Source organism: Taeniopygia guttata, chromosome 5 (assembly GCF_048771995.1).
Source record: "Taeniopygia guttata chromosome 5, bTaeGut7.mat, whole genome shotgun sequence".
Classification (NCBI taxonomy): domain Eukaryota; kingdom Metazoa; phylum Chordata; class Aves; order Passeriformes; family Estrildidae; genus Taeniopygia; species Taeniopygia guttata.
The window spans coordinates 12,793,215-12,821,012 of NC_133030.1; the positions used below are offsets into that span (position 1 = coordinate 12,793,215).

At 51.0% G+C, this 27,798-nt stretch overlaps 1 protein-coding gene across 1 annotated transcript; it reads left to right on the forward strand.

The window, feature by feature from the left end:
• The first annotated feature begins 1,096 nt into the window (after positions 1-1,096).
• NUP160 (nucleoporin 160) lies at positions 1,097-27,446 on the forward strand. Its single transcript, XM_030275390.4, has 35 exons — positions 1,097-1,465; positions 1,639-1,849; positions 2,695-2,917; positions 3,002-3,080; positions 4,303-4,417; positions 7,449-7,607; positions 8,479-8,556; positions 9,101-9,198; positions 9,786-9,870; positions 10,107-10,175; positions 10,808-10,891; positions 11,337-11,507; positions 11,592-11,691; positions 12,831-12,996; positions 13,542-13,657; positions 13,764-13,924; positions 15,015-15,148; positions 15,420-15,490; positions 16,963-17,122; positions 17,557-17,626; positions 20,370-20,468; positions 20,713-20,832; positions 21,498-21,593; positions 21,685-21,779; positions 22,403-22,499; positions 22,591-22,696; positions 22,814-22,974; positions 23,507-23,567; positions 24,649-24,759; positions 25,702-25,825; positions 26,032-26,133; positions 26,368-26,509; positions 26,698-26,823; positions 26,898-27,002; positions 27,084-27,446. Exons 1-35 carry the CDS (start codon positions 1,263-1,265, stop codon positions 27,168-27,170), a joined length of 4,185 nt encoding a protein of 1,394 aa, XP_030131250.4. The 5' UTR covers positions 1,097-1,262; the 3' UTR covers positions 27,171-27,446.
• Positions 27,447-27,798: the final 352 nt, after the last annotated feature.

A 27,798-nucleotide genomic window follows, 5' to 3' on the forward strand; every position in this document is an offset into this window, starting at 1 on the left:
GGCAAAGTCCAGGTCCAGAGATGGTTCAGGTACTGTCCCGGCACGGTTCTGGCATGATCCCGGTACTGTTCCGGTACAGAACTAGGCGTGCTTCTGGTGTGGTCCCGGTACTGTGCAGGCACAGTCCCGAGACGGTCCTGGGACGGTCCTGATCCTGTCCTGGGGTGCACCGAGCACGGTGGATGGGAGACCGCAGCCACTGGGTCACCCGTGGGGTCCCTTCCCAAGGGACAGGAGCACCCGAAGGGGTCCCAGCCCCAACCATGGGCACCCCCTATTCCTGCCCGAGGGGACACGGACAGGGACCCAGGCACCCATTGCCACCAGCCACGGGGTGGATGCAGGGCACCCCTCGGTGCCAAGGCAGGATGGGTGCCCACGGGTGGGGCCTGGTCCCAGCGCTCCATCCCACCTCAGCCCGTCCATGACTGGCGCACAGCCCTGGCTCTGCCGTGACACTTGAGCCCCCAAATCCAACTGTGTGCCAGCTCCCCACACCAACATGGGGGGCTTCAACCCCCCCAGAAAAGCCGGGGGCCAGCTGGAGCCCCCGGCCCCTCATGGCACCTGCCACCAGAATGGGCCCATTCTACAGGCAGCGCCTCGTGCGCCGGCACTGGATCCGCTCAAAGGCCGGATTGTTCCGAGCAGAGCGGGAGCCTGGCCAGGCCCAGCGCTGGCACTGCCACTGTGTGCTATTATGGGGGGATGTGTGGCATCCATGGGATGGTGGGGTCCCCACTGCCCTCACCAGTATGGGAATATGGGCTCTGCCAGTGGCTGGGTCCGGTGTGCTGGACATGTCTGGGAAGGCGGCTGTGGCTGCTTTGCTGGGATAAGGTGTGGGCACAGGTGGGTGTCGGGAGCTGGCAGGGTGGGTGCTGCTGAGGACACACGCCCCCACTAAACCAGACCTCCTCTCCTGTTCCCCAGTGTCCTGCCCCAAATTTCATAGATCCTCCTCAAACCCCTTCCCCAAATCCCCCTTTACCTTCTCCCCATATCCACTCTCCCTGTAGCCTTCTCCCCAGAGTCCCCTTCCCACATCTCCATGCCAGGTGCCCCTCCCCAGACCCTCTCCCCACCGTCCCGCCTCAGCCCTCCCCTCTCCCCCCTTTCCTCTCCTTCCTGCCCCCGTCCTCCCGCCCGCCAGGGGGCGCCCCGACCCTCTTGCCCCCGTCCTCCCGCCCGCCAGGGGGCGCCCGCTCCCTCCCCTTCCCGTCGTGCCCCGCGCGGCCGAGGCGGGAAGGCGGCGGCTCAAGATGGCGGCGGCTCTGGCGGCGCGGAGCTGCCTGGAGCTGAGCGCGGCCGGCCGGGCCCCGCCGCGACCCCCGCAGGAGCTGCTCTTCGTGCCCCCCGGCGTCGCCCCGCTCCCCGCCGGGCGCTACGGCGACAGCGCCGGCGGCTTCTGCTACCAGGAAAGCGCGCAGCTCGGGGCCGCCACCAGGAATCGCTGGGTGCGATGGTGAGTGCACGCCCCCGTCCGCCTTGCCTCGCTCAGACCCTCCTCATCCACACCTCTCCCTTCTCACCCTTGTAAGACCCTCCTGTCCCTCAGACCCTCCTCATCCTCGTCTCTGCCTTTCTCTCCCCTCTCAGACCCTCCCCATCCTCAGCTCTGCCCCTCTGTTCCCGCAGGAGCACGTCGGGGGACACGGTGGAGCTGGTGGAGGAGTCCCTGGACGTGAACCTGCTGAACAACGCTGTGCGGCTGCGGATCCAGGGCTGCCCGTTCCTGCCGGGCGGGATTCACCTGTGCGAGGTGCAGAGTCACCTGGTGGTGCTGCTGCTCACGGCACAGACGGTGCACCGGCTGCTGCTCCCGCACCCCGCCCGCCTCTACCGCAGCGTGAGTACCGGGAGCGCCGCCGGGGCCGGGGCAGGCGTCCCCGACACCACGGGGTGGGCTGGGGAGGGGGTAGGTGACCCAAAATACAGCGGGAACAAGAGGAAAAGTGGAGGTTTGGGGAATTTAGTCGTGTTCTGCTCAGGAACTGGCTGGGTGTTCTGCCTGTGTCATGTGGACTGTGGTGACACTCGAGGTGCAGGCTGGTTTTGTCTGGGTTGGAATCTATTTCATGTGGCAGATGGAGCCTAGGTAGGGTTTATATCACATGTACCATTTTCTCATGCATGTGGGTTGGAACTGGATGGTTTTTAAGATTTCTTCTGACTGAAACCATTGCAGGATTCTGTGATTCTCCCCATTTGCCCTGACTTTTCCTTTTGTGCCTGCTTCTTACCAGGATCCTCTCCTCTCTTGGAGAGCTTCTCTCTCTAAGAAAGCTCCAGAGAGCTATTCCAAGGGATGACCCTGTGCTGTGGCAGAGCTGCTCTTCCTGGGATTTGTGACCAATGGTTTTCTCTGAGCTATACCAGATATTTTTTACTGGAAAAATCCTTTTGATCAAGGAGACAGTTGCCATTCCATCGATGTCTGATGTTTTTTTTTCCCCTGTGCCTTAGATATATGTGCTCAGGATTTGATGTTTTATGGAATCCTCTAGGATCATGGAGTCCAGCACTGCCAAGGCCACCCATGTCCCCAAGCAGCGCATCCACACAGGATGGGAACTCCTCCACTGGAGCCTGTTCCAGCGCCTGATAACCCCTTCCATGAAGGAATTTTCCCTGATATCCAACCTAAGCCTCCCCGGGCACAATTTGAGGCTGTTTTCTCCTGTTTCCCCACAGGAGCTGATAACGGAGAGCCAAGTGCAGTCTGTGTTTACAGATATCAGCAAAATCCACATCAGGGATCCCTCCAATTACTACGTGATTCCCAGCGTGCCGGGGCTGGCTCCCAACTCTGTGGCCTCTGCAGCCTGGCTGAGCAGCGAGGGAGAGGCTCTCTTTGCCCTCCCCTCTGCCTCAGGAGGGATCTTTGTCCTTAAGCTGCCTCCTCCCGATGCTCCTGGTAAGGACTGGGCACTACAACCCCTCTCCCATCTTGGAATTTCCTTTTATCTTGGCTTTTTGATTTTCCTTTTGTTTTTTGAAGGGAGTGTTTCTGTCGTGGAGTTGAAGCAGAGCTCGGTGGTGCAGCGTTTCCTCACAGGCTGGATGCCAACTGCCATCAGGTGAGTGCCTGGAGAGAGATAAACAGCTAATTTTGGCTTTTGGATGGCCTCACCTGGAATTTTTAGCTTGAGTCACACATGCACCTATAAATAATCCACCCAAAAAAGTTAACGGGGTCACAGGAGCTATCAGTGTACGGAAGTTGGGGGTGGAATGCTGGATTAGCAGGGTCCTGCTGTTCCATGTGTCTGTGAATATGTTCTCTAGTAATTGGCCTCCAAGGATTTGCCCAGGATGTGGCTTGCAGCCAGCGTGGATTAGGGATTACTCTGCCCCGGTGCTGAGGAGCCAGGCGCGTTCCTGACCAGCAGAGGTTACGTGGGGATCACATGGATGCTGTGTGGTGGGATGGGCTTGTTAGGGTGGTTTAGAGTGCACAGCTGAATCCTAGAGCCTTTTTCTTGGAAGTGGGAGTGAGTCCCTTGATGCCTTGAGTGACTGACCATTGTGGGTATGTTGCCCAGGGGCTGGCAGGATCCTGGCAGTATCCATCCTGCCACATTGCTCTCCTCAATTTGCTGCTGTTTCAGGTTTACTTTTTTACTGTTTATTGTTTACTTTTGGGGCCTGAAGCTGCAATGGTTTCCTTGGTTCTTGGGCTGGAAAAATATGGTTTTGTCTAACTAAACTGTGAAAAGAACTTGCTAACGCTTCATACAAAGTTCAGAGTTATATACTATTGCAGTAAAAAATCTGGAAAATAGGAGAGCCAAAGCATCGTTTGAGGCTGTCAGGATCCTTGCTCATGGCTTCTTGCATCCTTGTCAGGGGCTGGCAGGATCCATGCCAGGGGCTGCTTGGATCCTTTTTTCCCTCTAGATCCTTCACCTGTGTTTTGCAAGTACCTGGGGATGGGGAAGTGGGAATGTGCTTCAGTTCCACCAAAGCAAGTGAAGAACTGGATGTCACTGGTGTGGTGGGATCCTCTGCTCTGGGGATGCTGAAACGTTCCCTTCTCCTGATCTCACCTACCAGTTTATTTGGATTTAAGCACAGTGGTGGAACCCCACTGTCTTGGATCTGTGCACCTGCCATGATTTTAGAATCATGAGATCCTGGAACGGTTTGCGTTGGAAGGGACCTTAAATAAAGCTCATCCAGTCCCACCCCCTACCTAGGGCAGGGACACCTTCCACTAGACCAGTGTCCAGGCTGGGTTTGGACACTTCCAGGGATGGAGAATTTTCTTTGGAGGTGTTGATGTAACCTCTGGTTTTCCAGAGGTGATGGTGGCCCCTCGGATGTGCCCGTCAGCCTCTCCGTGCACTGCCTGGATCACGATGCCTTCCTCTTCGCCCTCTGCCAGGACCATAAGCTCCGGATGTGGTCCTACAAGGTGAGCAGAACCTGGGTTTGGGGGAGCAAAATGAAGCCCAAGAATCACAGGTTGGCATGGATCTGTCTCCCATTAAATTGTGGCTGTGGCTTCTCCACACTGGGATTTGGGACAATATGTGAGAGCAGTCGTGGTGTGTGTTTGTAGCAGTGTCTGTGAAGCGAGGGGTTTCCTGCCCAGCCTCATTCCTGTAGGCACACAGTTTTGTGGAGGAAGTGGGAGTGGGGCTGGGGCCGAGCCTCATCCCCATGGGCACAGCTGTGAGCAGCAGGTGAGCAGCACTGACAGCGATGAGCCAGGGAGTGCCATGGGGCACTGAGCAACCACCAAAGGGAGCAGAGGGCACACAGGGGCAGTGCATCAGCATGAGGGTATAAAAGGCTGGGCTGAAGGACAAGATGAGCAGACACTTGCAGCATTCTGAGGTGATAAGATGTTGCTCTGTATGGGCAGACACCTGAATCTTTCTGGTGAGGTGTGGTGATGCTCTGGATGGGCTGAAACCTTCTGATACTGTATGGTGATACTCTGTGTATCGTGGTCCTTTCAACTAAAACTGCTGCTGTGGTGTACGTTGTGACATATGGTGACCTTGATGTGACTTGGGATTGGGCTGTAGGGTGAGGTACAGCTGGAGACAGAGCCCAGATTAGTGTTGAGAGCAGTGAGAGAAGCTGCCTGGTCCCAACCAGAGTGATTTTGACACCTGGGGTACAGGTGAGCCACTGGGGACATAATGGGAAATAACTTATCAAGTGAAGAACAGAGTGTTTTATCTACATGGAAAGCTTTGTGGAAAAGAGAAGCCATTAAGACTACTGACAATCCTCTTTGTAGTGTTTTACCATGGGCAAAGTCATAAGATTTTAAGACTGGTGCAAGTATTGCATTTAGTGTTTGGAAAGAAGTTAGGGAAAGACTATGGGACCTGGACAGAGCTGCCAACATGCAGAGGACAAGCTGGGAGATGTGGCACACCTCCAGCTTCAAAGTGGAGAGCTTCTTGTCTTCCCCTTGCAAGAATATCAACAAGCCCAGATTTCTGTATCTTGAAAGGATCTCCAACAATCATCTGTCTAAATGGGCAGTGGACAGGGCCCCCAGTTTGCCTGGTGTCCTGTATGGCATCAGAAGAAGGTATGGGCAGAAACAATATTGAGCTGAAATGGGTTGAATAAACCAAGCTGTACTCCACATTGGGTGATTATATGTAAACCAGGATATTTGGAAGACCCAAGTCCCAACTTCAGAGTACAGTGTGTGGAGGGGCCATTGAAATACCCACGGTGCACACTGGGAAGGAACTGCTCCCTGGACAGGAATGCTGTGGAAAAGAACAATATTCAGTTTCAGTCATCCAGCCAGTCGAGCCCTTACTATCTCTCAGGGGACCCTGCTGTCTTTAAGTGCAAGTGCTGGTACCAGCAGGTTTCCCAGAGGGAGAAATTCAGAGCACAGTGCCTGGATTGAGTGATTCCATAGCGTATGTGTGAATAATTGTCCCTGTTTGGGTAAATGGGAATAGCATGAAGGAGCCCAGCTGTGGAAATGACAGAGCCCTTAACCAACCTGGTGACTTGAGCTCAACTTCTCCTGGTGTTTCCCATTTTGCTGTGCTTTGTTTGCAGCTTAGCTAATGTTCTGTCTTGGAATTTGTTATTGTTTTATTACTGGATGGTTGTCTTTGCATATTATCCACATTAGAGCTAGTTTTGTAAATGTATTTACATTTTGTAAATACTACTTTTGGTTTTGTATTTACATTTTATGCAGACAAAGGGTTGTACTTGCATTTTATCCATTCTATACCGATCTCACTGTTATTAACAATTGTAAAAAGATTATAACTTGGAATTATATAGCTGTATAATTATTGATATTGTTAAGGTTGTATAGCTATTTGGGTAATTGTGTAGCTGTTGATTTTGTTAATAAACTGGTGTTTGGCCTTTGGCTTATTCTTGTATGTTGCTATTGATGCTGTCAATATTCTAGAAATGTAAGTATAAAGATTTTAACAATATCTAAGTTTAGAGAGTGAATCAAGGTGAGTACAAGAGATGCATTCCAGAGTTGGTGGAACTTACAAAAGAGGTACTTGGACCATGTTTACTATTTCTTCTGCAAGGGCCCTGTAGAGAAATAGTAGACATAGCATTTATTTAAAAGAATAAAAAAGGGGGAATTGTAGGTACACAGTTTGTGGGAATTGGGAGTGGGGCTGGGGCTGAGCCTCATCCCCAATGGGTACAGCTGTGAAAAGGTGGGCAATGTGGAAGGTCATGGAGTGCCCAGGTGTTACTGCCCGATCAGCAAAGGGAGCAGAGGGCACACAGGTGCAGTGCATGAGCAATGAGGGTTATTGAAAGGTTGGGCTGAAGGACAAGATGAGCAGACACTTGCAGCCTTCTGAGGTGATACGTTGTTGCTCTGTATGGGCAGAGACCTGAAGCCTTCTGATGTGGTGTGGTGATGCTCTGGATGGGCTGAAGCCTTCTGATGTTGTATGATGTTACTCTGTGTATCATCGTACAATGTATGTGTGGTTGTCTCAACTGCAACATACACATTCCTGTGATAAGGGTTGTTTCCAGACTTACTGGAGCGTTTGGGAAGGCAGGCAGGAGTGCTTTGAAGCACAAGGAGCCATCCCAAATGGATTTTCTCCTGCTTTCAGTGGTAATGAAAGTGTCTTTGTCAATAGGAAGTTAATAAAAGCCTCTTGCTCCAGATATTGAGTGCCAGAGCTAATGGAGCAGCACGGTGCTTTCACGGCTCAGTGGCACTGGAATGTGCTGTGGGAGGGAGGGGAATCTTTCTCCTACATGCCTGGGCTGTGGCAGCCTGTGAGAAGGGGGTCCAGGTGAGCTGGGAGAAGCTAAGGAGTGGTTCAGGTAAATGTATGGAGCCTAAATTAACATCTGTTGTGGACAATTCTGGGCAGATATTGACTGGAAGGGGAAGGAGAGGAGAAATTTCTCAATCCAGGATATTTCCTAAGCTGCTCTCCTGATGCTTTTGTTGTTTGCAGGATCAGATGTGCCTGATGGTGGCGGATCTGCTGGAATTCATGCCGGTCAGCAGGGACCTGCGGCTGGCAGCTGGCACCGGGCACCGCCTGCGCCTGGCCTTCTCCCAGTCCCTGGGCCTGTACCTGGGAGTCTACATGCACGCTCCCAAGCGAGGGCAGGTATGGAGCCAGGGCTCTTCAGGCTGCGGGAAGAGGAGTCATTTCCCTAGGACTTGAGTTTGGAAGGCAAGAAATAGGGAAAAGTTTTGTGTGTGACCTTCTGGAGGGATCAGTGGTTTCTAAATAAACATTTTTCCCCCTCACAGCGTTGGGGGATATGTGTGCTGGAGCTCTGGGAGTGGAATTCCCTGTGTGACTAAGCTGATCCATGAGGGCTGGTTCACTTGTTTACCTCCTGCTCCTAAAATGTGGATATGCCGTGGGAAAAGGAAAGGTCCAAAAGGAGCTAAAAGCATGGAAATGCTAGTGGTGTGTTTACACCAGGCTCCTGGGAGTGTGTGGATGCTTCTGCAACTTGGGGAGAACTTTTCGTGGAGAACGATAAATTTAGCAGGAGGGGAAGGACAGCACAAACCAGCCTCATCTGTTGGAGAGCTTATCCCTTTCTCCAGGGAATTTCCACACAGAATGAGAGTGTGTAACTTGAGTCCTGCTGTCCCACGAGTACTCTGCTCTGGAAAGAACATGCAGAGCTGGGCCTGCAGCTGAGGAATTGGGGCTTTCACACTTTAGTCTCCTTCTTTTCCCACATCTTGTGGTCACTGGGTGTGGTGGTCTTACAGTTTTTCAAATTTAGTGTTTGGAAAGACTTGAGAGTCCTTTGGGTCCAGGCAGGGATGAGTGTCCTTAGGGAAAAGGGTGAAGCCAGGATATCTGTGTAGGGGGTCCAGTGGTGTGCTTAGCTCACCCCTCTTGTCCTCTAGGTTCTGTGACTCCTAACACCAGGCAGGGAGATGGACTGGAATGATGATATTCCACGAGATGTGTTGGTTTAGTCCTTCAGGAAATGATTTATGAGGTGTGTTTGTAGTTTTGTGTCTTCCAGCTGGTGAGCACTGAGAGCAACCGCTACAGCCTTGACCACATCTCCTCCCTGTTCTCCTCACAGGTGAGAGCTGGGGCCTGGCCCCAGGAAGGAGAGGCCTGGGCTTTGGGATTTAAATCACAGAGTCACGAAATGGTTGGGTTGGAAGGAACCCCTTAAAGCTCATCTTGTTGTTCCAGCCTTCCTGCCATGGGCAGAGACACCTTCCACTAGACCAGGTTGCTCCAAGCCCTGTCCACCCTGGCCTTGGACGCTTTCAGGAATGGGGCAGCCACAGCTTCTCTGGTCAGCCTTAACACCCTCACAGGGAACAACTGCTTCCCAATATTCCATCTGAATCTCCTCTTTCTCAGTTTGGACTCATTCTCCCTGGTCCTGTCACTCCAAGCCCTTGTCCAAAGCCCCTGTTCATCTTTATTGTAGGCTTCCTTCAGGTACTGGAAGGGGCAATTAGTTCACCCCCAGGCCTTCTCTTTTCTGGGCTCAATTCCCAAAGCCTGTTAAATTCCACAGGGGAATGTTTTGCTGTTGTTAAATTCCCACCTTTCTCTGCTGTACTCTAATTTGGGGGATAAGAAAGGAAATTGGCTCTTTCCCTCTTTCCTAGGAGACTTTGGTTGACTTTGCCTTAACCTCAGCCGAGATCTGGGCGCTCTGGCACAACGAGGAGAATCAAACTGTTGTGAAATACATCAACTTTGAGCAGTGAGTTTTGGGCATAGATCACTGGGATAACTGCAGGAAAACCTTGACAGAGCTCCTCAACTAAGAGATTTATACTCAGGCTGCTAGAACATGGAAAATGTAAAAATCCAGGCAGCAGGGTTGCTGAAAGTGGAGTTTGAATGTGGCAGAGAGAGCCTTGTGCTTCCCCACAGCTCCTTCAAAACAACCAGGTGGTCCCTTCCAGGAAAAAAACATGTTTTGGGGAGATGGTGATGGGAAAGGATCACCCCTGAATATAAAACTGAGGTGGCTTGTTGCAGAACCAGGGAGTTGGAACAGTTGATGAAAAATGCTGTGAGTGTCCAAATTTTAGAAGAAGAAGCTACTGGTCAGTCTGGGAATTGCAAGTGAGCTTGTGTGATGGGAAGAATGTTTTGAATGAAGGATTCCAACCTGTTCCATCAGTTTATAGCTAAGAATGCTACAGTTGTTAACCTCTCTGGCCAAAATCTGTCCCTTGTCACACAAACCTCCTTTTCCACATCCAGAGGGCTGTTTTTGCTGATGAAAGCAACAGGTTTGGTTCAGGTGGATGCCAAGTTGATTCCAGATTTGTTTCCTTCCAGGAATGTTGCAGGTCAGTGGAACCAGGTGTTTGTGCAGCCGCTCCCTGAGGAGGAGGTGACAGTCCGGCAGGATCAGGACCCCAGGGTGAGCACTGTAGAACAGCACCAAAAATTAATGAGGTCACTCAGGAGAGAAAATAAACAAAGAATAAACAAAATCAGGTGTGTGCAGGAAGCCGTTTTTGATACCAAGTTGCAGCAGGGTGTGGACAGAAACACAGAGCCAGGGGATGACGTTGATAATGGGAGGACAGACTAAAAAACAGCAGCTGAAATGTTCTCCTCATCCTTGAGCTTTGTGAACTTACAATCTTTTTGCAGGAAATCTACTTGGAATATCTCTTCATGCCGGGTCGGTTCACTAATGCAGCTATCCAGAAGGCTTTGCAGGTAAATGAAGGAGAATTTGGGATGCTCTCTGTTCATCTTCTTCCTGGCCCTTTAGATGTGAGGCAGCAGGATTCCTTGGAGCTTTTGCCAGGCATGTTTTTATGGGGAGTCCCTGGAGCGAGCTGATGGCTGCTGGGCTGTGCTGCAGCTGCTGTATGCCCACAGCTGGAGACAGAACCTGGAATCCAGATAATTAGTTTTTTTCCCCCTTGGATAGCACAGCAAATTGCTGAGCTTGTTTTTCATTCCTGCTGATGTAGCCAGGAGAATGGGGACTCAGCACCCTGTGGTGCTGTTTGTCAGGATATGTCATGGAATCATGGAATTGCTAAGGTCAGAAAAGCCCTCTGAGATGGTGGAATTTGACGGTTCCTTCCAGCACTGCCAAGACCACCCCTAAGCCATGTCCCCAAGCGCCACATCGCATGGATTTTAAATCCTTTGAGGTATGGTGGTTGCACACTGCCACACATCCATGTATCCCAAATTTAGCATCCAGACCTTTCTTTTAACACTTCCATCCCACAAAGTGCTGGCTGATGCTCTTGTCCTGCTTTACCTCAGTGCTGCTTGAAACTTTGGCGAGACTTTTATTTTGCCTTAAAATCCAAGTTTCTTGTGCTGCTTTGCAGATCTTTTCTCAAGGAACTGAGAGGCACATGGATCTGACATGGGATGAATTAAGGAAAGAGGTCACCTTAGCTGTGGAAAATGAGGTGAGGTGGACTTTTCTTCCAGGATATTGTGTGGTATGTGGTGTCATGATATTTTAGGTGCCAGGTGACCCTGCACCTTGATTTATCCTTTATTTCTCCAAAGGGAATGATGTAACTTTTTAAAAAGTAGAAGCCTTCGTCCTTCCTGCCTGGGGTTTCCTTTCCCTCTTGGGATTTTGGAATTCTGGCTGTTCTCTCTCTTCTCCTTGTGTGCACTTTGATCACCCATCACACGGTGCCCAGACCAGCCCCATGCAGAGCAATTGCTCATCATTTTGGAATAGAATCCAAAATAGAGGGATTATCTTCCAAATAATCCAAATAGCAATTATTAGGAGATCTACCTGAGAGATCTCTATGTTCTTTTTGGGTCTGTCTTTCCCTTGTTTTATCCTGTTTTTATTTCACTTGGCTATTCCTGATTCCCTTGTTTTGCCCCCACCAGTTCCAGGGCAGCGTGACAGAATACGAGTGCTCCCCAGAGGAGTTTTGGCAGTTGCAGGTGGAATTCTGGTCCAAGTTCTATGCCTGCTGCCTGCAGTACCAGGAAGCTCTTTCCCGGCCCCTGGCCTTGCACCTGAACCCCTACACCAGCATGGTGTGCCTGCTAAAGAAGGTGAGGCTGGGTGGTGATGAGATTCCCTGAACAAGTTTCTCCAGTGGATTTGGGAAGCTCAAGGACTTTCTCCTCACCTTTCAGGGCTCCATGTCCTTCCTTGTGCCCTGCTCCTTGGTTGATCATCTCTATCTTCTCTCCAACGAGCACTTCCTGACCGAGGATGATGCTGCCATCTTTGAAGGTGAGAATACATGGAGTTTCTTCCCTCCTGTCAGAGATGTGGGAGCTTCCACAGACATCCCTTGAAGAGCTCCTGATCCATAGTTGCATGGAGATTGCTTTATTTTGGCTTTGCAGGGGTACTTATTTTGTGAAATTTGCCATCTAATTGCTCACACCAGCAATTAGGAAACAGTGTCAAGGCTGCCAATAGCATCATGGAATTGTTTGGGTTGGGTGAAATTCTTCCCTGTGAGGGTGGGGGTACCCTGGCACAGGTGCCCAGAGAACTGTGGCTGCCCCATCCTTAGAAGTGTTCAGTGCCAGATTGGACAGGGTTTGGAGCAGTCTGGGATAGTGGAAGGTGTGCCTGCCCATGGCAGAGGGTGGGACTGGATGGGCTTTAGGGTCCATTGCAACCCCAACTGTTCCAGGATTTATGAGATGTTTTCACATCAGCTGTGGAGAAGGGGCTGTGCTGTTCCTTGTCTCCAGGAAGTGAATGCCAGAGTATGGAAAACATGTCATTAATATTGTCACCACAGTGCCCTCTGTGCCTTGCTGGCCCTGGAATGCCATTTCACTAAGAAAAAGGCAATGGAAAATGTTACCTAAGCTCCACTTCCATGCTTGAGTGATTTTTATATATTTTTATAAATCAGGATCGTCATCTGTTTAGTTGAGCTTTTTAGTGGAGCAGAGGGAAGGAAAGCTGGAGGCCTGGGCTGGATTTGGGAGCCCCAGCAGTTCCTTCCCTGGCTGTTTTAAACAGTCACGGTCTCAAAAAATGGGATTTAATTTAAAATCTGACTCATAAAGGATTGCAGAGCCGAGCTGAATCATTTTCTTCAGGATGTATTTGTTTGCACTGCTTGTTTTCTTTCAACCTGTGGCTGGAAAAGATCCCTTGGAAGGAATTTAATTTTTTTATTATTGCATCATTTTTTATTTTCTGGATAATAAAGCCCAAATCTTTCCCTTGTCAACTCCTGAGCTTTAATTCAGCCTCCTTGTTATTGGTCAAGGTTTGGCACAGGGAACTAACTGGGACCAATCTGCTGTTACTGGTGATAGGAGCTGAACTAACTGGCTTTTGCATGGTCTTCCCACCTTCCCTTGGAAATCTCTTGGAAAATACACAGTTAGATTCTTTCATTGCAGATTTGGAGATGTCTCGTGATGTTGTCTGTCTTGTCCAGTGCCTTCGCCTGATTGGAGAATCAATTTCTATGGAAATGGCATTCATCATGGAAATGGCTTGCTCCCGCCTCCAGCCTCCAGAAAAGGCTGCAGAGCAGATCCTGGAGAACTTGATAGCTAATGACACGTAAGGAGATGTGTTTTCCAGAAGCTTCTCAGAGTGGCTGAGCTGGGATTGTCCAGAGCTGTCTCTGCTTGACATCCAAGGGCATTTGAGTTGTGTGGGCTCCCTGCCCTGTGCTGAAAGAAACTTTTCCAGGGATGGGGACCATGGGTTTGGTGTTGTTAGCAGGTTCTTCCATCCACAACCTAGAGAGCAGAAAAGGCACAAATTCCTATGAGGTGTGAAAAGAAGTACCTGGAGACAGTAGGGAGAGGTCAGAGCCTTGGTCAGACTCTGTGGTCCTGTGTGGTTCCTGTGATAACCGAAATTGTTTCCTTGTGGAATGCCAACTATCTGGTTGTTATTTCCTGGTAGCCTGAGGGAGTGGAATAAATAGACTGGTCCCTGCAGGCGCTGCAGTAAAACTCACAAGCCAGCCAAGGATTCCAGTTAGGAATGTCCAGGCTGATCAGATACTGATCCTCACTGGAAGGGAGTGTAAGGGAGCCCTCTTCAGTTGGAACCTCAGGTTGCCGTTCCTGACGATGAGGATATTTTTGATTTTGCAGGGAAAATGTGATGGAGGATATTCACAGCAAACTGCAGGAGATCAGGAACCCCATCCATGCCATTGGATTGCTCATCCGAGAGATGGACTACGAGACAGACGCTGACATGGAAAGAGGTGAAAGCTCTTTGCCGGCTTCTGGGAAACGCTAGGAAGTGTCCTTATCCTGTGAATTGTTCCTGCCTGTGTGGCTCCTGCCTCACCTGGGTGGTTTTCCCCTCAGCTCCGCACCTGGCGCTGCGCATGAGTCTGTCCCAGCTGTTTGGCAGCAGCACTGCTGCGCACGTGGTGTGCGGGGGGGTGGCCAAGATCTGCACCGTCCGCTTCCTCCTCTGCCGGGACCTGCTCATCCTCCAGCAGCTCCTGCTGCGCCTCGGAGATCCTGTGAGTGCAGCTCCCTGGACTCGGGAATCCTGTGGGGTTCTGCTGGTGGTGCAGGGTGGAGCTCTTGTCTCTTCCCACAAGGCTGTTGGAATAGCCCGAGGCTTGGGCAGGTCTTGCTCTCCTCCAGCTGCTTTTGTCTTCCTAAGCAAAGCAGCCTAATTCCCTTTATTCCTCAATGAACATCCAGGAAGCAGGAAGTGAAGCTGTATTTGTGGGAGGAGGGCATGGATTCCAGCCTCCTGTGTGGCTCAGCACACGTGCAGCTCTTCCAGCTATCCCCTGTCCCTCTCCCAGCATCAATGGCAGCACCATTCTCTGACAGTGCACTCCAAGGCTGCAGTTTCAGCCCCTTGGAAGCTGCTCCAGCCAGAGCAAACAGCCCCCACGATGTTTGGAGTGGTGGGATGGACTGGTCTGGGTCTGTCCCATCAGGCCTCAGGCCACGTGAGACATGGTGCTGCTGCTTTGACTGATCACAACGATGCGGAACAAGTCCTCACACAAGGACAGCCTTGTTTAAACCAATATTATTTGCTTAAAAATAGTCAGGAGTTTCCTGGTTGAAAATAAATCCCTTTTCCCTGGATATCCTGGTAGCATTTAAGGTGCATTGCAAGGTGCCCTCTGGAGCTGGGCTTTCCCAGATCATGAGGCATGTGACCTGCTGCTTTCCCACTTTGATGTACCTGTCCTTCAGAAGCTCAGATTGTCTCATCTCCCGTGACTCATGCTCTTTGCTGGAGCTTATGGAGACCCTGAGGTGATCTCTGCAGCAAAGCCATGGTTTCAGTCAATCCTGGAATGTTTTGGGTTGGAAGGGCTGTGGTGTCTTAAAGACTGTTTAATTCCAAGCCCCTGACATGGGCTGGGGCATTTGCCACTAGGCCAGGTTTCTCCAAGCACTTTCCAATCTGGCCTTGGAACACTTCCAGATGAAGGACAAGAGTCCTGCTGGCTCCCTGGTAGGGATGAGTTCCTGCCAGGCTGTTCAGCACCTTACTGTTTCCAGAAGGGACAAGCTGGGCCTGACACAAACCTTTTTGGTCGCCCTTGTCCTGCCATTGTGCCAAGCTCTGGGCTTTCCTTGCAGATGGTTTTGGGAGGGGGACAGCTCTTCCAGTCCCAGCAGGACTTGCTGCACCGCACCTCTCCCCTGCTGCTGTCCTACTTCCTGATCCGGTGGGCGAGCCAGTGCCTGGCCTCTGACGTCCCTGTGGACACATTGTAAGTCTCTACCTGACCTGGCTTTGAGTCCTCCTTAATCCACCTGAAATGCCCTTCCTGGTGTAGAAAGCAGGCGGTTGCTGTGGGAGTATCACTCCAGGAGCACTGGGGAGGGTTTTTTTCCCTTCCATGTTCTGAGCTGACTCTGCCTTGTGCTAAATCTGCCCTCTGAGGCCTCGCTGTTCTGCGCTCCGTAGGAGTTGAACAATGAACACAGTTAAAGCGGGAGGCGTTTTGTTGTCTCTTCACTGATGGCTCCTTTCTTCCCTAGGGAATCTAATCTGCAGCATCTCTCCGTGTTGGAGTTAGCAGACACCACGGCCCTGACACCACACAAACTGGGTGAGGTGTCCACGGATCATCAACTCTCCCTTTCTGTTATTTAAGCCTGTCTCTGCCACCTGAGGGAAGTGCTTTATGCGGGGAGCTAATGGACTGTGTGCTTGAATGACCCTGATTTAAGTGGGGATGTTTGTCAGGCTGTCCACAAAAAAAAACCCAAACCAACAACAAAGGATCTTGGAGTGCTGAACTCTGATTTTACTCTCAGCCTGAGAAGGATGGGAATGCCTCACTGAGCCAAAAATTTGCCATTCTGACCCTGGCAACATCAGCCAAACTTACCCTTCATGTACCTTATAGTGGCTATAAAGGTCTGACCAGGTCTGTCACAGAATCCTGGAATGGCTTGGGTTGGAAGGACCTTAAAGCTCATCCAGTTCCACCCCTTGTCATGGCAGAGACACCTTCCATTAGCTGGAGTTGTTCAGAGCAACCTGCTCCATCCAACCTGTCCTGCTCTCCAGCCTTTACCTTACAGCAACCTAAGAGCAGCAGCTCAGAGAAGCAAGAAAATGTAAAACTACTTGCTCAAAGCCTGTTTGAAAATATGGAAATAACTCCCCAAAACATTGCAGCTGATATTTGGTTCATATTTTTAAAGTTTTACTGCAAAGATGTAACTTTTGGGTTAGTTTTATTGGGAGAATATAAGGCTGCTTAATTAGGGAAATGTGGGCCTTGAAGTGGTTCCAGAGGGAGGAGGTGAACAGGGATGGGAAGGAAACATGCAGGTAAGAGCCTGCTGTGACTAGTCAGCACTTGGAAGCTGAGCTACTTCAGAGGGAGCTGGGGAAATCTGGGACAAACAGGCAGCAGTGCCACGTGTGAGCTGGGAAAGAGCTTCCTCCACTTTCTGACATGGGTGATCCTCAGAGCCCGAGCTCTCCCTGATGGAGAGTCTGGGTGCAGGAGGCAGCTGGAAATGTCAGGGAAGTTGAAAACATCCTTTGTGTGTGCTGGTGTCGTGGGTTATTTTTTGGCTGGCTCGTGAGGAAGGTCCTGTTTGGCCACTGTTCTTTGGGGAGAAATATGTGAAAAATAGGGAAGGAGGTGGCAGCTCGGGGAGAGGCGTTGGGAACAGTCAGTAAGGGGGGGATTTTTGGAGTGCTGGAATGAGGAGGGAGGGAATAGAACAGCCAGCTCAGCACTCCTTCAGCCCTGTCATGCTGGGAAGCTGCAGCTGGGCTGGGAATAACAAGTGGAGAGGGAGCAGAGCCCTTTTTTTGTGTGTTTTAATTGAGCTGTGGTTAATAAACACAGCAGGATGGGGCACTTTGATCTCCTGCTGCTCCCTCTGAATTAACCAGACAGCAGGAGAAATCCAAAACCAACAAGTTGGAGTGTGGAACATGCGTTTGGTTTGCCCTGACTTAATCTGTGCTGTTTGGGCTGATGAGCAAAGGACAGGCTGGAAAACCTGGGATCTCTTCTGCAGACTCTCTACTCACTGTTCCTTTAATTTGTACTTTTAGTATCCGGCCCTCAGACAATCGTGGAGCTCTTCTTTCAGGAAGTGGCCAGAAAACACATCATATCCCGACTCTTCCTGCAACCAAACACCTCTTTGGCTGAGACAAGTTTGAACTGGCCCCACCTTATCACCTCAATAGTGGCTGATTTTCTTCCTCTCCTGTATCCTTGGCTGTGAATCCATTGCCACTGACCCTCCTGCCCTTCAAAAATCAGTTTTCCATTCTTAAATTTCCAAGACAAACCTCCTGAAGGAGTGAGGTTGTTGGCATTAATGGGATTTGTGGGTATTTTAAAATTTCACATATTTCATCCTGTTTAGGTGCACAATAGAGGATTTGAGTTTTTGACTTTAAGCCCTTGAGGGTGGGATGCTGGGGGATTTGGAAGGGTAACAGGAGCTGGGGGATTAGATGTACTGGTGATTTTGCTCTAATATGGATCAATCTTATTACAGAATAATGATTTGTATAAAGAGCAGCTTAATCTTCTCTCCTTTCCCCCCGCAAAAGGAGCATGAGAGGCATGTTGGCTTCCAGACTAGGTCTCCAAGCTCTCCAGACTGGATTCTCCTGTGTTCCTTAACCTCTGCTCAGATGGCCCAGCAATCCCAGCTTCCTCTTCCCAGAGTGCCTGATGGGGAGCTGTCAGTACACCCAGCTCCAGGTGGGTGCATCACACCAGCCCTCTCACAAGTGCTAGGAACTCCCTAAAATATCACCTTTCCAAATGCTGGAGTTCTGCTTTTCCCTAGTCATGAAGTCCTGGAATGGTTTGGCTTGGAAGGGACTTCAGAGCTCATTCAGTTCCATCCCCTGCTATGGACAGGGATACTGTCCACTGTCCCAGGTTGCTCCAAGCCTGTTCAAACTGGTCTTGGACATTTCCAGGGATGGGGCAGCCACAGCTTCTCTGGGCAACCTGTACTAGGGTGTCCCCACCCTCACAGGGAAGGCTTTCTTCCCAATATTCAATGTAAATCTCCCCTGTTTTAGTTTAAAACCACCACCCCTAATCACTGTTCTCTGAGCTGGGACAATGCCACAGAGTGTTTGATGGGGAGTGATTTAAGATTGTGGAATCCCAGAACAGTTTGGGTTGGAAAGGAGCTTAAAGCTCTTCTCATTCCACTCCCCTGCCATGGGGGAATCATCTTCTGCATTTTCTCTTTCATCTGTTTTCAAGAGCATCCAGATACTCAGGTTTATGCTATTCCCTTGCCATGAAGGAGTTTATTCTCCCAGGGCTTTTCTGACTCTGTGATGCCATGCTCCTGAGACATCTTTGCTGAGTCTGTTTGAATAACCCAGCAATCCTAGAGCTGTTGGCTGCTGGTGTGCCCACAGCCTTTCCTGTACCACCTCTGCCCATGATGCCCATGGGACCTAGGTTCAGAAGGATTTCTTCAGCCCAGAAAGGGCTCATCTATTTATTAAATGTCCTTATTAGTAAAAAAAAAAAAAAAAAAAAAGTGTGAGAAACACCTATCATCATTCTATCTCTGGCTGCTCCTGGCATCCCAGTGGCAGAGATGGTGAACTCCTGATTTCCCAGGGATTTTAGACTGCTGTATTTCAGATCACTGTTTCTCCACCTTTCTCCCTGTGCTCTTGGCAGCTTGAGTTGCTTGTGCTTGAGTTCTGACCTGCACAATTCCTTGTCTGCAGCTCCACGTGATCTGCAGCTTTTTCTCTGTCTGGGCATTCCTGGAGGCACCAGGGCCAGGCAGGCTGTTAGTGGCAGACCTGTTTTTCAGCAGAACCTTTTATCCGCCCAGCCCCTCATACCTGGGGCTGAATTGCTTTCTTTTGTGTTGCTGCTGAGGAGAATTGAGAGAAGAATTTCAATTCTTCAGAGCTTTTGAGGCAGGAAATGCCAAGATTGGAGCAGCATCTTCTCCCTCCTGGCATAAGTGCAGGCTTTGAATCTCCTCGCATTTCTTTCACCTCACTGGTGTCTCCTCCAGGCTTTTATCTTTGCAGAGCCCGGCTCCTCCTCCTCCCCACTACCTTCTGTTCCTCTCCCTGATCCCAGTAGGTCACGGAAGCCTGGATTAAGTGCCTTGACCCCAGGGAGATATTGCTGTGAGCATGGTGACCCAAACTGTGGGGGTACAGGAGGCTCCTTAAAAGGAGCAGACAGGCAGAGGGGCAGTCTGGTGACAGAGCAGAGGCTTGGGACATGGGCCAAACCTCTCCGTGTTGCTCATTGTGCGTGACAAGCTGGAGCAGGATTTATCCCTTGTAGCTGCTAATCCAGGGAGTGAATCCTGGCTCCGGATGCATTGCCACGTGGTTTTGAGAGGACTCACAGCCAGGAAAGGTGAGGCAAGAGGTGCTGGTGGTTTGTCCACCTGTAGAAATGACTTGACTTCCAAGTCCTGGTTTCTCCTCCCAATTCCTGCTGAGTCCCATGGCCCTGCTAGCAGGACATGGCTGCTTCTCCAAGGATGACGAGGATGCTGTGCTGGCACAGGCCCAGGCTGGGTCATCTCACTTTGTCTGTGCCCTCAGTGCCATGGGCACTCCCTCCCATATGCTGTAATCCATGTGCTTCCTTGGCTGCTGGCCTTCTCCTGCACAGGTATTCCCCTTCTAGCACCTGCCTTGCCCATTGTAGTGCAGCTTTTCGTCTGCCCTCCGTGTTCTGTCCACATTTCCCCTGCAGTTCCCTGCAACAGGATGTAGGAAGAATCCTGTCTGATTTTTGGAGCTGTGTTGGGACCTGCTTCTGAAGTGCTTCATACAGACACTGGAGCTGTTCAAAGCAGTTTTTTTCCCAGGAGCATGTGGGGGATATCTCACTCTTACAGGCTTGGAGCAGCTCTGCTCTGGAGAGCTGAGAGACCTGGGAATGTTCAGCCTGGAGAAGAGAATAGAGAATGGCTCCAAGGTGTCCTGGGAGCCTCTTCCACTGCCTAAAGAGGCTCCAAGAGAGCTGGAGAGGGACATTGGACAGGGACCTAGACTGACAGGATAGGAGAGAATTGCTTCATACTGAGAGGGAGCAGGGCTAGAGGGGGTATTGGAAAAAATTCTTCCTCATAGGAGAGCTGAGGCTGTGGCATAGGCTGCCCAAAGAAGCTGTGGCTGCCTCATCCCTGGAAGAGTCCAAGGCCAGGCTAGACAGGGCTTGGAGCAACCTGGTCTAGTGGAAGGTGTCCCTGCCTTTGACAGGGACATGGGTCTGGATGGGTGTAAGGGGTCCCTTCCAACTCAAATTATTCCAGGATTTCATGATCAGTGCATCCAAGGGACTTTGAGGCTGGAAAGGGCAGCCCTTGAGCTGGAGAAGCAGGATTTGAGCACAGTAGCTAAAGGAGCCACCAAAAACTTGCTGGTTCTGGCTGCCTGCAGATCACAAGTGAGCGCTGACCTGAATCCAAATTCCCATTCCTTCTCTCCTGTAGGAATATATCCGACTGCTGCAGCCATGGTGCCACGTGAACATAGGCTCCTGCTGCTTTATGATGGGCAGGTGCTACCTTGTCATGGGTGAAGGGCACAAGGTGAGGCCTTCCCTCATCTCCTTCCTGGGGTCTGGGACCTTTTCCCTTGGGAGGGGGAGGTGCACAGGAAACATCCTTCCCAAGCTCTGCCTCCTTTGGGAACGGATGGGATTGGAGCGGCACGTACGATCTGCTCTTGGGAAGATCTCACAAGCTCAGGACAGACTGCGTTATCCCCTCACCTGTACAGCTGGTGGGTCAGTAACCTGAGGGGACAACGAGCTGATTCCAGGTCTGCTTCCAGGCTTTGGATTGCTTCTGCCAAGCTGCCTCTGAGGTGGGAAGAGAGGAGTTCCTGGACAGGCTGATCCAGCCCGAGGAGGGTGAGGTGGTCTCCACGCCACGCCTGCAGTACTACAACAAGGTATGGTCCTGAGCAGGTAAACTGACACCAAGTCCTTCCACACTGGAGAGGGAGTTCCTGCTCAATCCTTCCTTTTGTGGGAAGTGATTTGAGCCTCAGGGGACTTAGCTTTTGGAATGTGAAACGTGTACTTTCTTTTCTTTGTTTGGGGGTAATGACAAGCTAAGTATGTGAAATTTAGGTACTTTCCACCTATTGGTTTCCTAATAGCCAAGGACTTTGTTATCCAGCAGAAAAAGGCAGCATGAGATCCAGATGCTGGAAGCAGAAGCCAGACATGTCCAGGCTTGATGTAAGATGCTGCCTAAGGCAAAGGTTACTAAGCTCTGAGGCAAATTAAAATGATTATGTTTAAATTGAGATAGGATCTTTCTTCTGCATAATGCTGTACTTCAGGCAGGCTTCAAGCCTGGAGCTGGGCTCTTGGTGAGGGATTCCCTGGATTTAAGATCCAGAAACTAATTACTAGTGCGGAAATGCTTCAAAAATCCCCCATGTACAGAGGTGAATCCTCCAGAGAAGCTATGGTCCTGCTGTGCTGGTATTTCATCCAGATCCCTGCAATTTACCCAAATATTACCCTTTAAGGTCTAATCTCTTAAATATCTTTAGGGGCAGAAACAGCTCCTGAAATAAAAACAACATAAAACCTTCCTGCCTTCCAGGTCCTTCGCTTGTTGGAGATGCTGGGTTTGCCAGAGCTGGTCATCGAGCTGGCCACCCTGGCCATCATGGAATCAGCAGATGACTGGAGGAGCCAGGTACAGCCACTTTCTCAGCAAGCTGTTTCTTCAGGAACCTCTTCCACAGGGATTTCTTGCTGGGTTTATAACTGATTTATGGTGTTTTCAGGCTACTTTAAGGACCTGCATCTTCAAACATCATTTGGATTTGGGGCACAACAGTGAAGCCTATGTAGCCTTAACACAAAACCCAGATCCAAGCAGGTGGGTGACAGGCTTATGCCTTTGTTGTGGAGGTCCCATTTTTTCATGAGACTGAAAGGAAAACGACAATTTAGGGGAGGGCATGACTGCTGTGTTAAGTTGATGTGTAGAGGTGGGTTTAAAAATGTAGAGTTCATTTTTGCTGTTCGTCTGAAGGACACACGGGATTGGCACCCTTACAAAAGAGGAAAATGGGAGGAAGAAAAATAGGGAAGAGACTGAAGGATCATGTGTGTAGTATTCTGTGTTTAAAAGCTGCAGGAGTCTAGTTGATTTTGTTTAATAAAAAGATTTAGTTTTGAGTTTTCAGTTTGGAAAGTGAACTGGGTAGGGAAAGCTTTATCCTAGCAGAGAAAAATGTTGGAATAAGAGGGGAGGAATAGGAACGCTTTTTAACTGAGGGAGGGAGGCTGCCCTCCTGAGAGGCCTTTCCAGAGGATCTCTGTTTCCAGTATGGGAGAAACTTGAAGGCTTAAGTTGGTTCTAAGCCAGGAAAAAACCTGCAGAGCTCATCCGGAAGCAGGAGCTTCTCACAAAGTGGTTGTTTGTGGCTTAAGTCCCGGGTTTGTTCCTGCTCCTGGGTTTATTCCTGTTCCTCCAAAGTGTTGTGCTTCCCTCTGCAGGCAGCTGGACTGCCTACGCCAGCTAGTGGTGGTTCTCTGCGAGCGATCCCAGCTCCAGGACCTGGTGGAATTTCCTTACGTGAACCTGCACAATGAGGTAATCCTGCACTGGAATCACGGCTTGGGGGGGGCCACAACCCTCCCTTTTAAAGGGATTATGGACTCATTGGAGCCTCTGTGTGCTGCAGGTCGTTGGGATCATCGAGTCCCATGCTCGGGCTGTGGATCTGATGACTCACAACTACTACGAGCTGCTCTACGCTTTCCATGTGTACCGGCACAACTACCGGAAAGGTGAAGCTTGGGGTGGCACCTTGTACCTGCCCACCCACCTGGGACACCCTTTCCCTGCCCCTGCCAGGTGTGTGACCTCTCCAGGCTGTTGGCTGATGCCCTTTTCTCCGTTTCCAGCTGGAACGGTGATGTTTGAGTACGGCATGCGGCTGGGCAGGGAGGTGCGGACGCTCCGAGGGCTCCAGAAACAGGGGAATTGTTTCCTGGCTGCCATTAACTGCCTGCGGCTGATCCGCCCAGAATACGCCTGGATAGTGCAGCCAGCCTCTGGAGCTGTGGTAAGAGTGCTGAGCTTCCCGAAAAGGAGCTTCCAGAATCCTTTCTGATGGGAACAGAGACACTGGACTTCTTAATCTGCTGCTTGTGACCAACTGTCTTGCTCTCCTCATTGACCCAATCCATTACCCTTGTGCTATTCCCCCTTTTTAGGGCAGGGGGGGAAGCAGGATAACTTTTGGGAATGGGCTGGTGGATGGATGTGGGAGTACATCACCTTGTGTTGAAGACAGCAAATATTTTAAGGGGTGTGAACAGCTGGCATACCAGTCCAGAGGAGAGTTAGTGTGTAACAGGGGTTGTATTTCAAATCCCAGTCAGGAATCAGGGAGGTGGTAGCTGCAGCCTGGTCACCTGATTCTGATCATCCTGATAGCTGGGGACAAAGTAACCTGAATTCCCAAGGGACTGCACAGCTTCCCTGGTCCAAATCAAGGCTTGAAATTGAGAACTCTTATTGGGATTTATCCTATCTGTGATTTATCCTTCAGACACCAGGTGGGTATAAATCCTCTTTCTGCTTTTTCCTGCAAGTATGAGCGCCCAGGAGCGTCTCCGAAGAGGAGCCACGATGGGGAGTGCATGGCTGTTCCCAGTAAGTGCCCAGTCCCAGTCCTTGCCATGCCTTTGGAGTTTCCACAGCCCCTCTGCAGCTCCCATGGGAGCTGACACATGGTTCAGGGCAGCTCCCGCCTCCATCAGATCAATAATTTGTGGATTTTAAGGTCATTAAGTCTGCCAGTATCTCCCAGTTGCAAACACGCTGCCACTGTTCCCCAAGGAATACAGCAATTTCCCCAAGCGAGCAGCTATTCCCCAAGGAGCTCCTGTGCCTGCTCCTAACAGCTTGATGCCTTGACAGCACTTTTTTCCCAGTGGAATTAACTTGTTATTTAACACAAAACCAGCTTTTTGAGGCAATTTCTAGTTTTTCAAGGCTGTTTGTGCCTTTGGAAATCCTGTTGGGAATAAGCTCTGCCTTTGTCTGCCATAGCCCAGGATGTGGGATCAGGTTATCCTCAGTGTTCCAGTAGGAAAATTTAAGGTCAGGTATTTTTAAACCTGCTTTTTCTGAAGATTTTTTTTTTTGTGGCATGTACCTGGCAGGCAAAGCAGCAGCTGTTCCCAAATATTATCTAACATCTGGAGGAGGAGGAGCTGGAGGATGGTATCAAGGACATGAGCACAGTCAAGGAAGCAGGGAAGAGTCAGCAAAATCCTGATCATTCCTTTGGTGCTTTTGGGGTACAGATCCTCTTAGGATGGCAGAAGGGTGTGGAGATGCTTTTACAAGGGCTCCAGGGAGACCTCAGGGCCTCTTCAGTGCCTAAAGGGGCTCCAAGAGAGCTGGAGAGGGGCTTTGGACAAGGGATGGAGTGCCTGGACTAGGGGGAATGGCTTCACACTTCTAGAGGGTGGAACTAGATGAAATGTTGGGAAGAAATTCTTCCCTGTGAGTGTGCTGAGGCCCTGGCACAGGCTGCCCAGAGAAACTGTGGCTGCCCATCCCTAGCAGTGTCCAAGGTCAGGTTGGACAGGGCTTGGAGCAGCCTGGGATAGTGGATGAGTTTTAGGGTCCCTTCCAGCCCAAATCATTCCGTGATTCCATGACATTCTGCACAGTGCCCAAAGAGCCCTTTTTGAAGCACTGAGAACTCGGTATCCATCTGTTCCAGCCACTCACCAGATCGAGATCCTGGAGCTGGAGGATTTGGAGAGGGAGTGTCTGCTGGCACGGATCCGGCTCACCCTGGTGGAACACGACGTGTCAGCAGCAGCTGTGGCAGGTGAGGGGGGTTCAGCCACTCTGTCCTCTCCCAGGGCAAACCCAGAAGCTGCCAAAGACCATCAAATTCCCATCCCTACCATGAAATCCAGCCACTGACTTCAGCAGGGTCTGAGACACACATCAGGGGAGCCAATTTTAAGTTTTCTGTCTTTTTTTTGGCTTTTCTAATCTCTGGTGGGATGAGATTCCGAGTTGTGAGAAAAAAAGACATTTTGGAAGTCATGGAAGGATAGAATTATTAAGGTTGGGAAAGATCAAGATCATAAAGTCCAGCCTGTTTAATTGATGAGTAATTTATTTTCCTGGACAATTCTGCTTCATGGAACAGTGTTAAAAAGTCATGACAGTTGTTCCTTTCTGGGAAGCAGGAAGGTGTAGCTCTCCCACCTGGAGTGTTTTAGTATCTCTGGTACAAGTTACACAACATGTCCACATCTTTCCCCTCTAAATGTCAGGAGGAGGTGACTTCCCAGCACGGGATTGCAGGGAAAGGATGGAACAGCTGCTTTGAGGGAAGAGTAGTGACGCAGGGAGCCGAGTGCCACAGTTTCTGTGCTGGCAGAATATGTATGCTTGGATGCAAGCCTGTGATGAGGCAGTCCCCTCCCTAACCTCAATGATCTTGGGGATCTTTTTCCAACCTTAACAATTCATGATTCTCAACAGCAGCAGCATTTGCCTATCATGTATTGCTACCCATGTCCCTTGACAGCTCTGTGGGTCACAACTGCTCTGTTCAGTCCCTTCAGGGGTAGCTGCTGGGCTCAAGGGATGCTCTGGAGGCCGGGAAAGCCTCCACCCATGGATTGAGGAGTCCTGCTGTGGGGTGTTGGAGGCTGTTGGCGCCCTGCTGCTGCATCTCTCAATGAGTAACACCAGGCAAGGCCCTGGTGAGCACTGGGGTGATATTGAGGCTTTACCTGCTCTTCCTCCCTTTCAGGCAACTCCACGCCCGAGGAAACAGTGTCTCTGCTGGTCCGGGCCGGGCTCTTCGACTCGGCCATCACCCTCTGCCAAACCTTCAAGCTGCCCTTGACACCCATCTTTGAGGGCCTGACCTTCAAGTATGTCCAGGTGCCCTCCACCTCAGGGAACACAGGGCTGGAGGGATGCAGGGGCTTGGGTGTGGAACTTGCCTAAGAGCCTTCTTTTCCTGCCAGTCCAGCTGGGTTGTTCCTTGGGAATAGTCCTGCAAGGGGGGGCTTTGATGCTGATGGGAATGGTCTGGGCTCTGGAGGGACCCACCTTCCCATGGCTTTTGATCGTGCAGGTGCATCAAGCTCCAGCTGGGAGGGGAAGCGGCACAGGCCAAGGCCTGGGACTGGCTGGCAGCCAACCAACTCTCAGCCCTGGTCACCACCAAGGAGTCCAGGTAGGTTTATCTCCATAGTTCAGGAGGAGGAGGATCTGAAGACAGGAGCTCTTTGCAAATCCAGAGGGTCACAGAGGGTCTGGCCTTAAAACTCCTAAGGCCAGAACTTTGGGCACGGGATGTAGGGAGAGCTGAGCGTCCACCCTGTCCTGACATCACTTGGAGCACACCATGGTCTCACAGATGGGGCAGGAGCTGCTGGCACGTGTTCCATGGGGAATTGTTTCCTTGCAGTGCCACAGATGAAGCCTGGAGGCTGCTGTCATCCTACTTGGAGCGTTACCCATCCCAGAACAGCCTGTACCATCGCTGTGTCATCAACAAGCTCCTGGCACATGGGATACCTCTGCCCAACTGGCTCATTAACAGCTACAAGGTGAGAGCAGGGAGACAGCCGTCCCAAAACCCCCAAAATTCCAGTTGTCCCAGAGCTGCCGGGTCACCCTCGCTCCAATGGACACCTGCCAGATGCTCTGTGCCCAGTACCAAGGCTCAGAGCAGGTTCTCTCAGCGTGGTCCCAGTCCTGGTCACATTCCCTGGCTGAGTTTCCCTCTTTCTGGCAGGAAGTGGATGCTGCCGAGCTGCTGCGCCTGTACCTGAGCTACGATCTGCTGGAGGAGGCTGTGGATTTGGTCCTGGAGTATGTGGATGCTGTGCTGGGCAAAGGTCACCAGTATTTTGGGATCGAGGTGAGCTCACCCGCTGTTGGGATGTGACGGGATATTCCCTGGGGACATGATGTGAGGGTTCCTGTTTGTTCCAGGTCCCTCTGTCCCCAGTGTCCCCCACGATGTGGCTTCCCTACACTGCCATTGACCAGCTGCTGCAGGCGCTGCGGGAGAGCAGCGCCAGCGAGAACAGCGTTGTGGTGGGTACCGAGCGCCCGAACACCGGGATGGGAGGGGTGGTGGGACAGGGTGGGATCCCTCGTGACTCCTGTGTCTCCCAGCTCTACGAGAAGCTGAACGACAAGATGGAGGACTACCAGCAGAAGGTCAACGTGGCCACCACGGAGCGCCTGTACTGCCGGCCCTAGTCCAGGTGACATCCCCAGGAGCGTCACCATCCTACCCCGTGGTGCTGGTTTTACCCATTGTTTTTCCACAAGGATCCAGTTCGGGGAAGTGGAGTGCCAAAGTGCGTGTCCCCTCGCTGTCCCTTTTGTGGGCAGTGGGTGAGCAGCAGAGTTTGGGGTGTGTGGCCATAACATCCCCTTGCTCTCTGCCTCCTCCAGCTATGGAACTGTTGGGAATTTCTTTTATTTATTGGTATGTTTTTGGATCAACTTTAATAAAATGGAAGTGTTATTTGAGGTGTGCATAAGGATGTGGTGGGAAAAGTGGGGAATGTGGTGCTAATCTCCAGGGGTCATCCCTATACCACCCTTGTCCTAGGGCTGAGATATAGGGCAGGATGGAGCTGTAGGGCCCTGGAGAAGAACGGAGCTTAGATCCCCAGGGGATGTAGCTCAAGGGAAGGGGGTTACAGGATAATAAGGGGCTAAAGCCCCCAGGAAGAACTAACTATAGGGTTGTGCCAAAGGATAGCATGGAACCACAACCCGGGAGGGCAGGATGGGGCTCTGGGGTCGGATGGGGCTCTAAGATCAAGGGGCAGGCCCATGCTGTAGGTCCGGATGGAGCCGTACCCTCGGGCCGGTCCCC

Excerpts from the sequence above, each read along its gene's own strand:
- NUP160 (XM_030275390.4), top strand. The coding sequence starts at position 1,263 with ATGGCGGCGGCTCTGGCGGCGCGGAGCTGCCTGGAGCTGAGCGCGGCC. Across the intron at positions 11,692-12,830 it reads TGATGCTGCCATCTTTGAAG|ATTTGGAGATGTCTCGTGAT; the intron begins GTGAGAATACAT and ends CTTTCATTGCAG. Across the intron at positions 26,824-26,897 it reads ACCAGTATTTTGGGATCGAG|GTCCCTCTGTCCCCAGTGTC; the intron begins GTGAGCTCACCC and ends TGTTTGTTCCAG.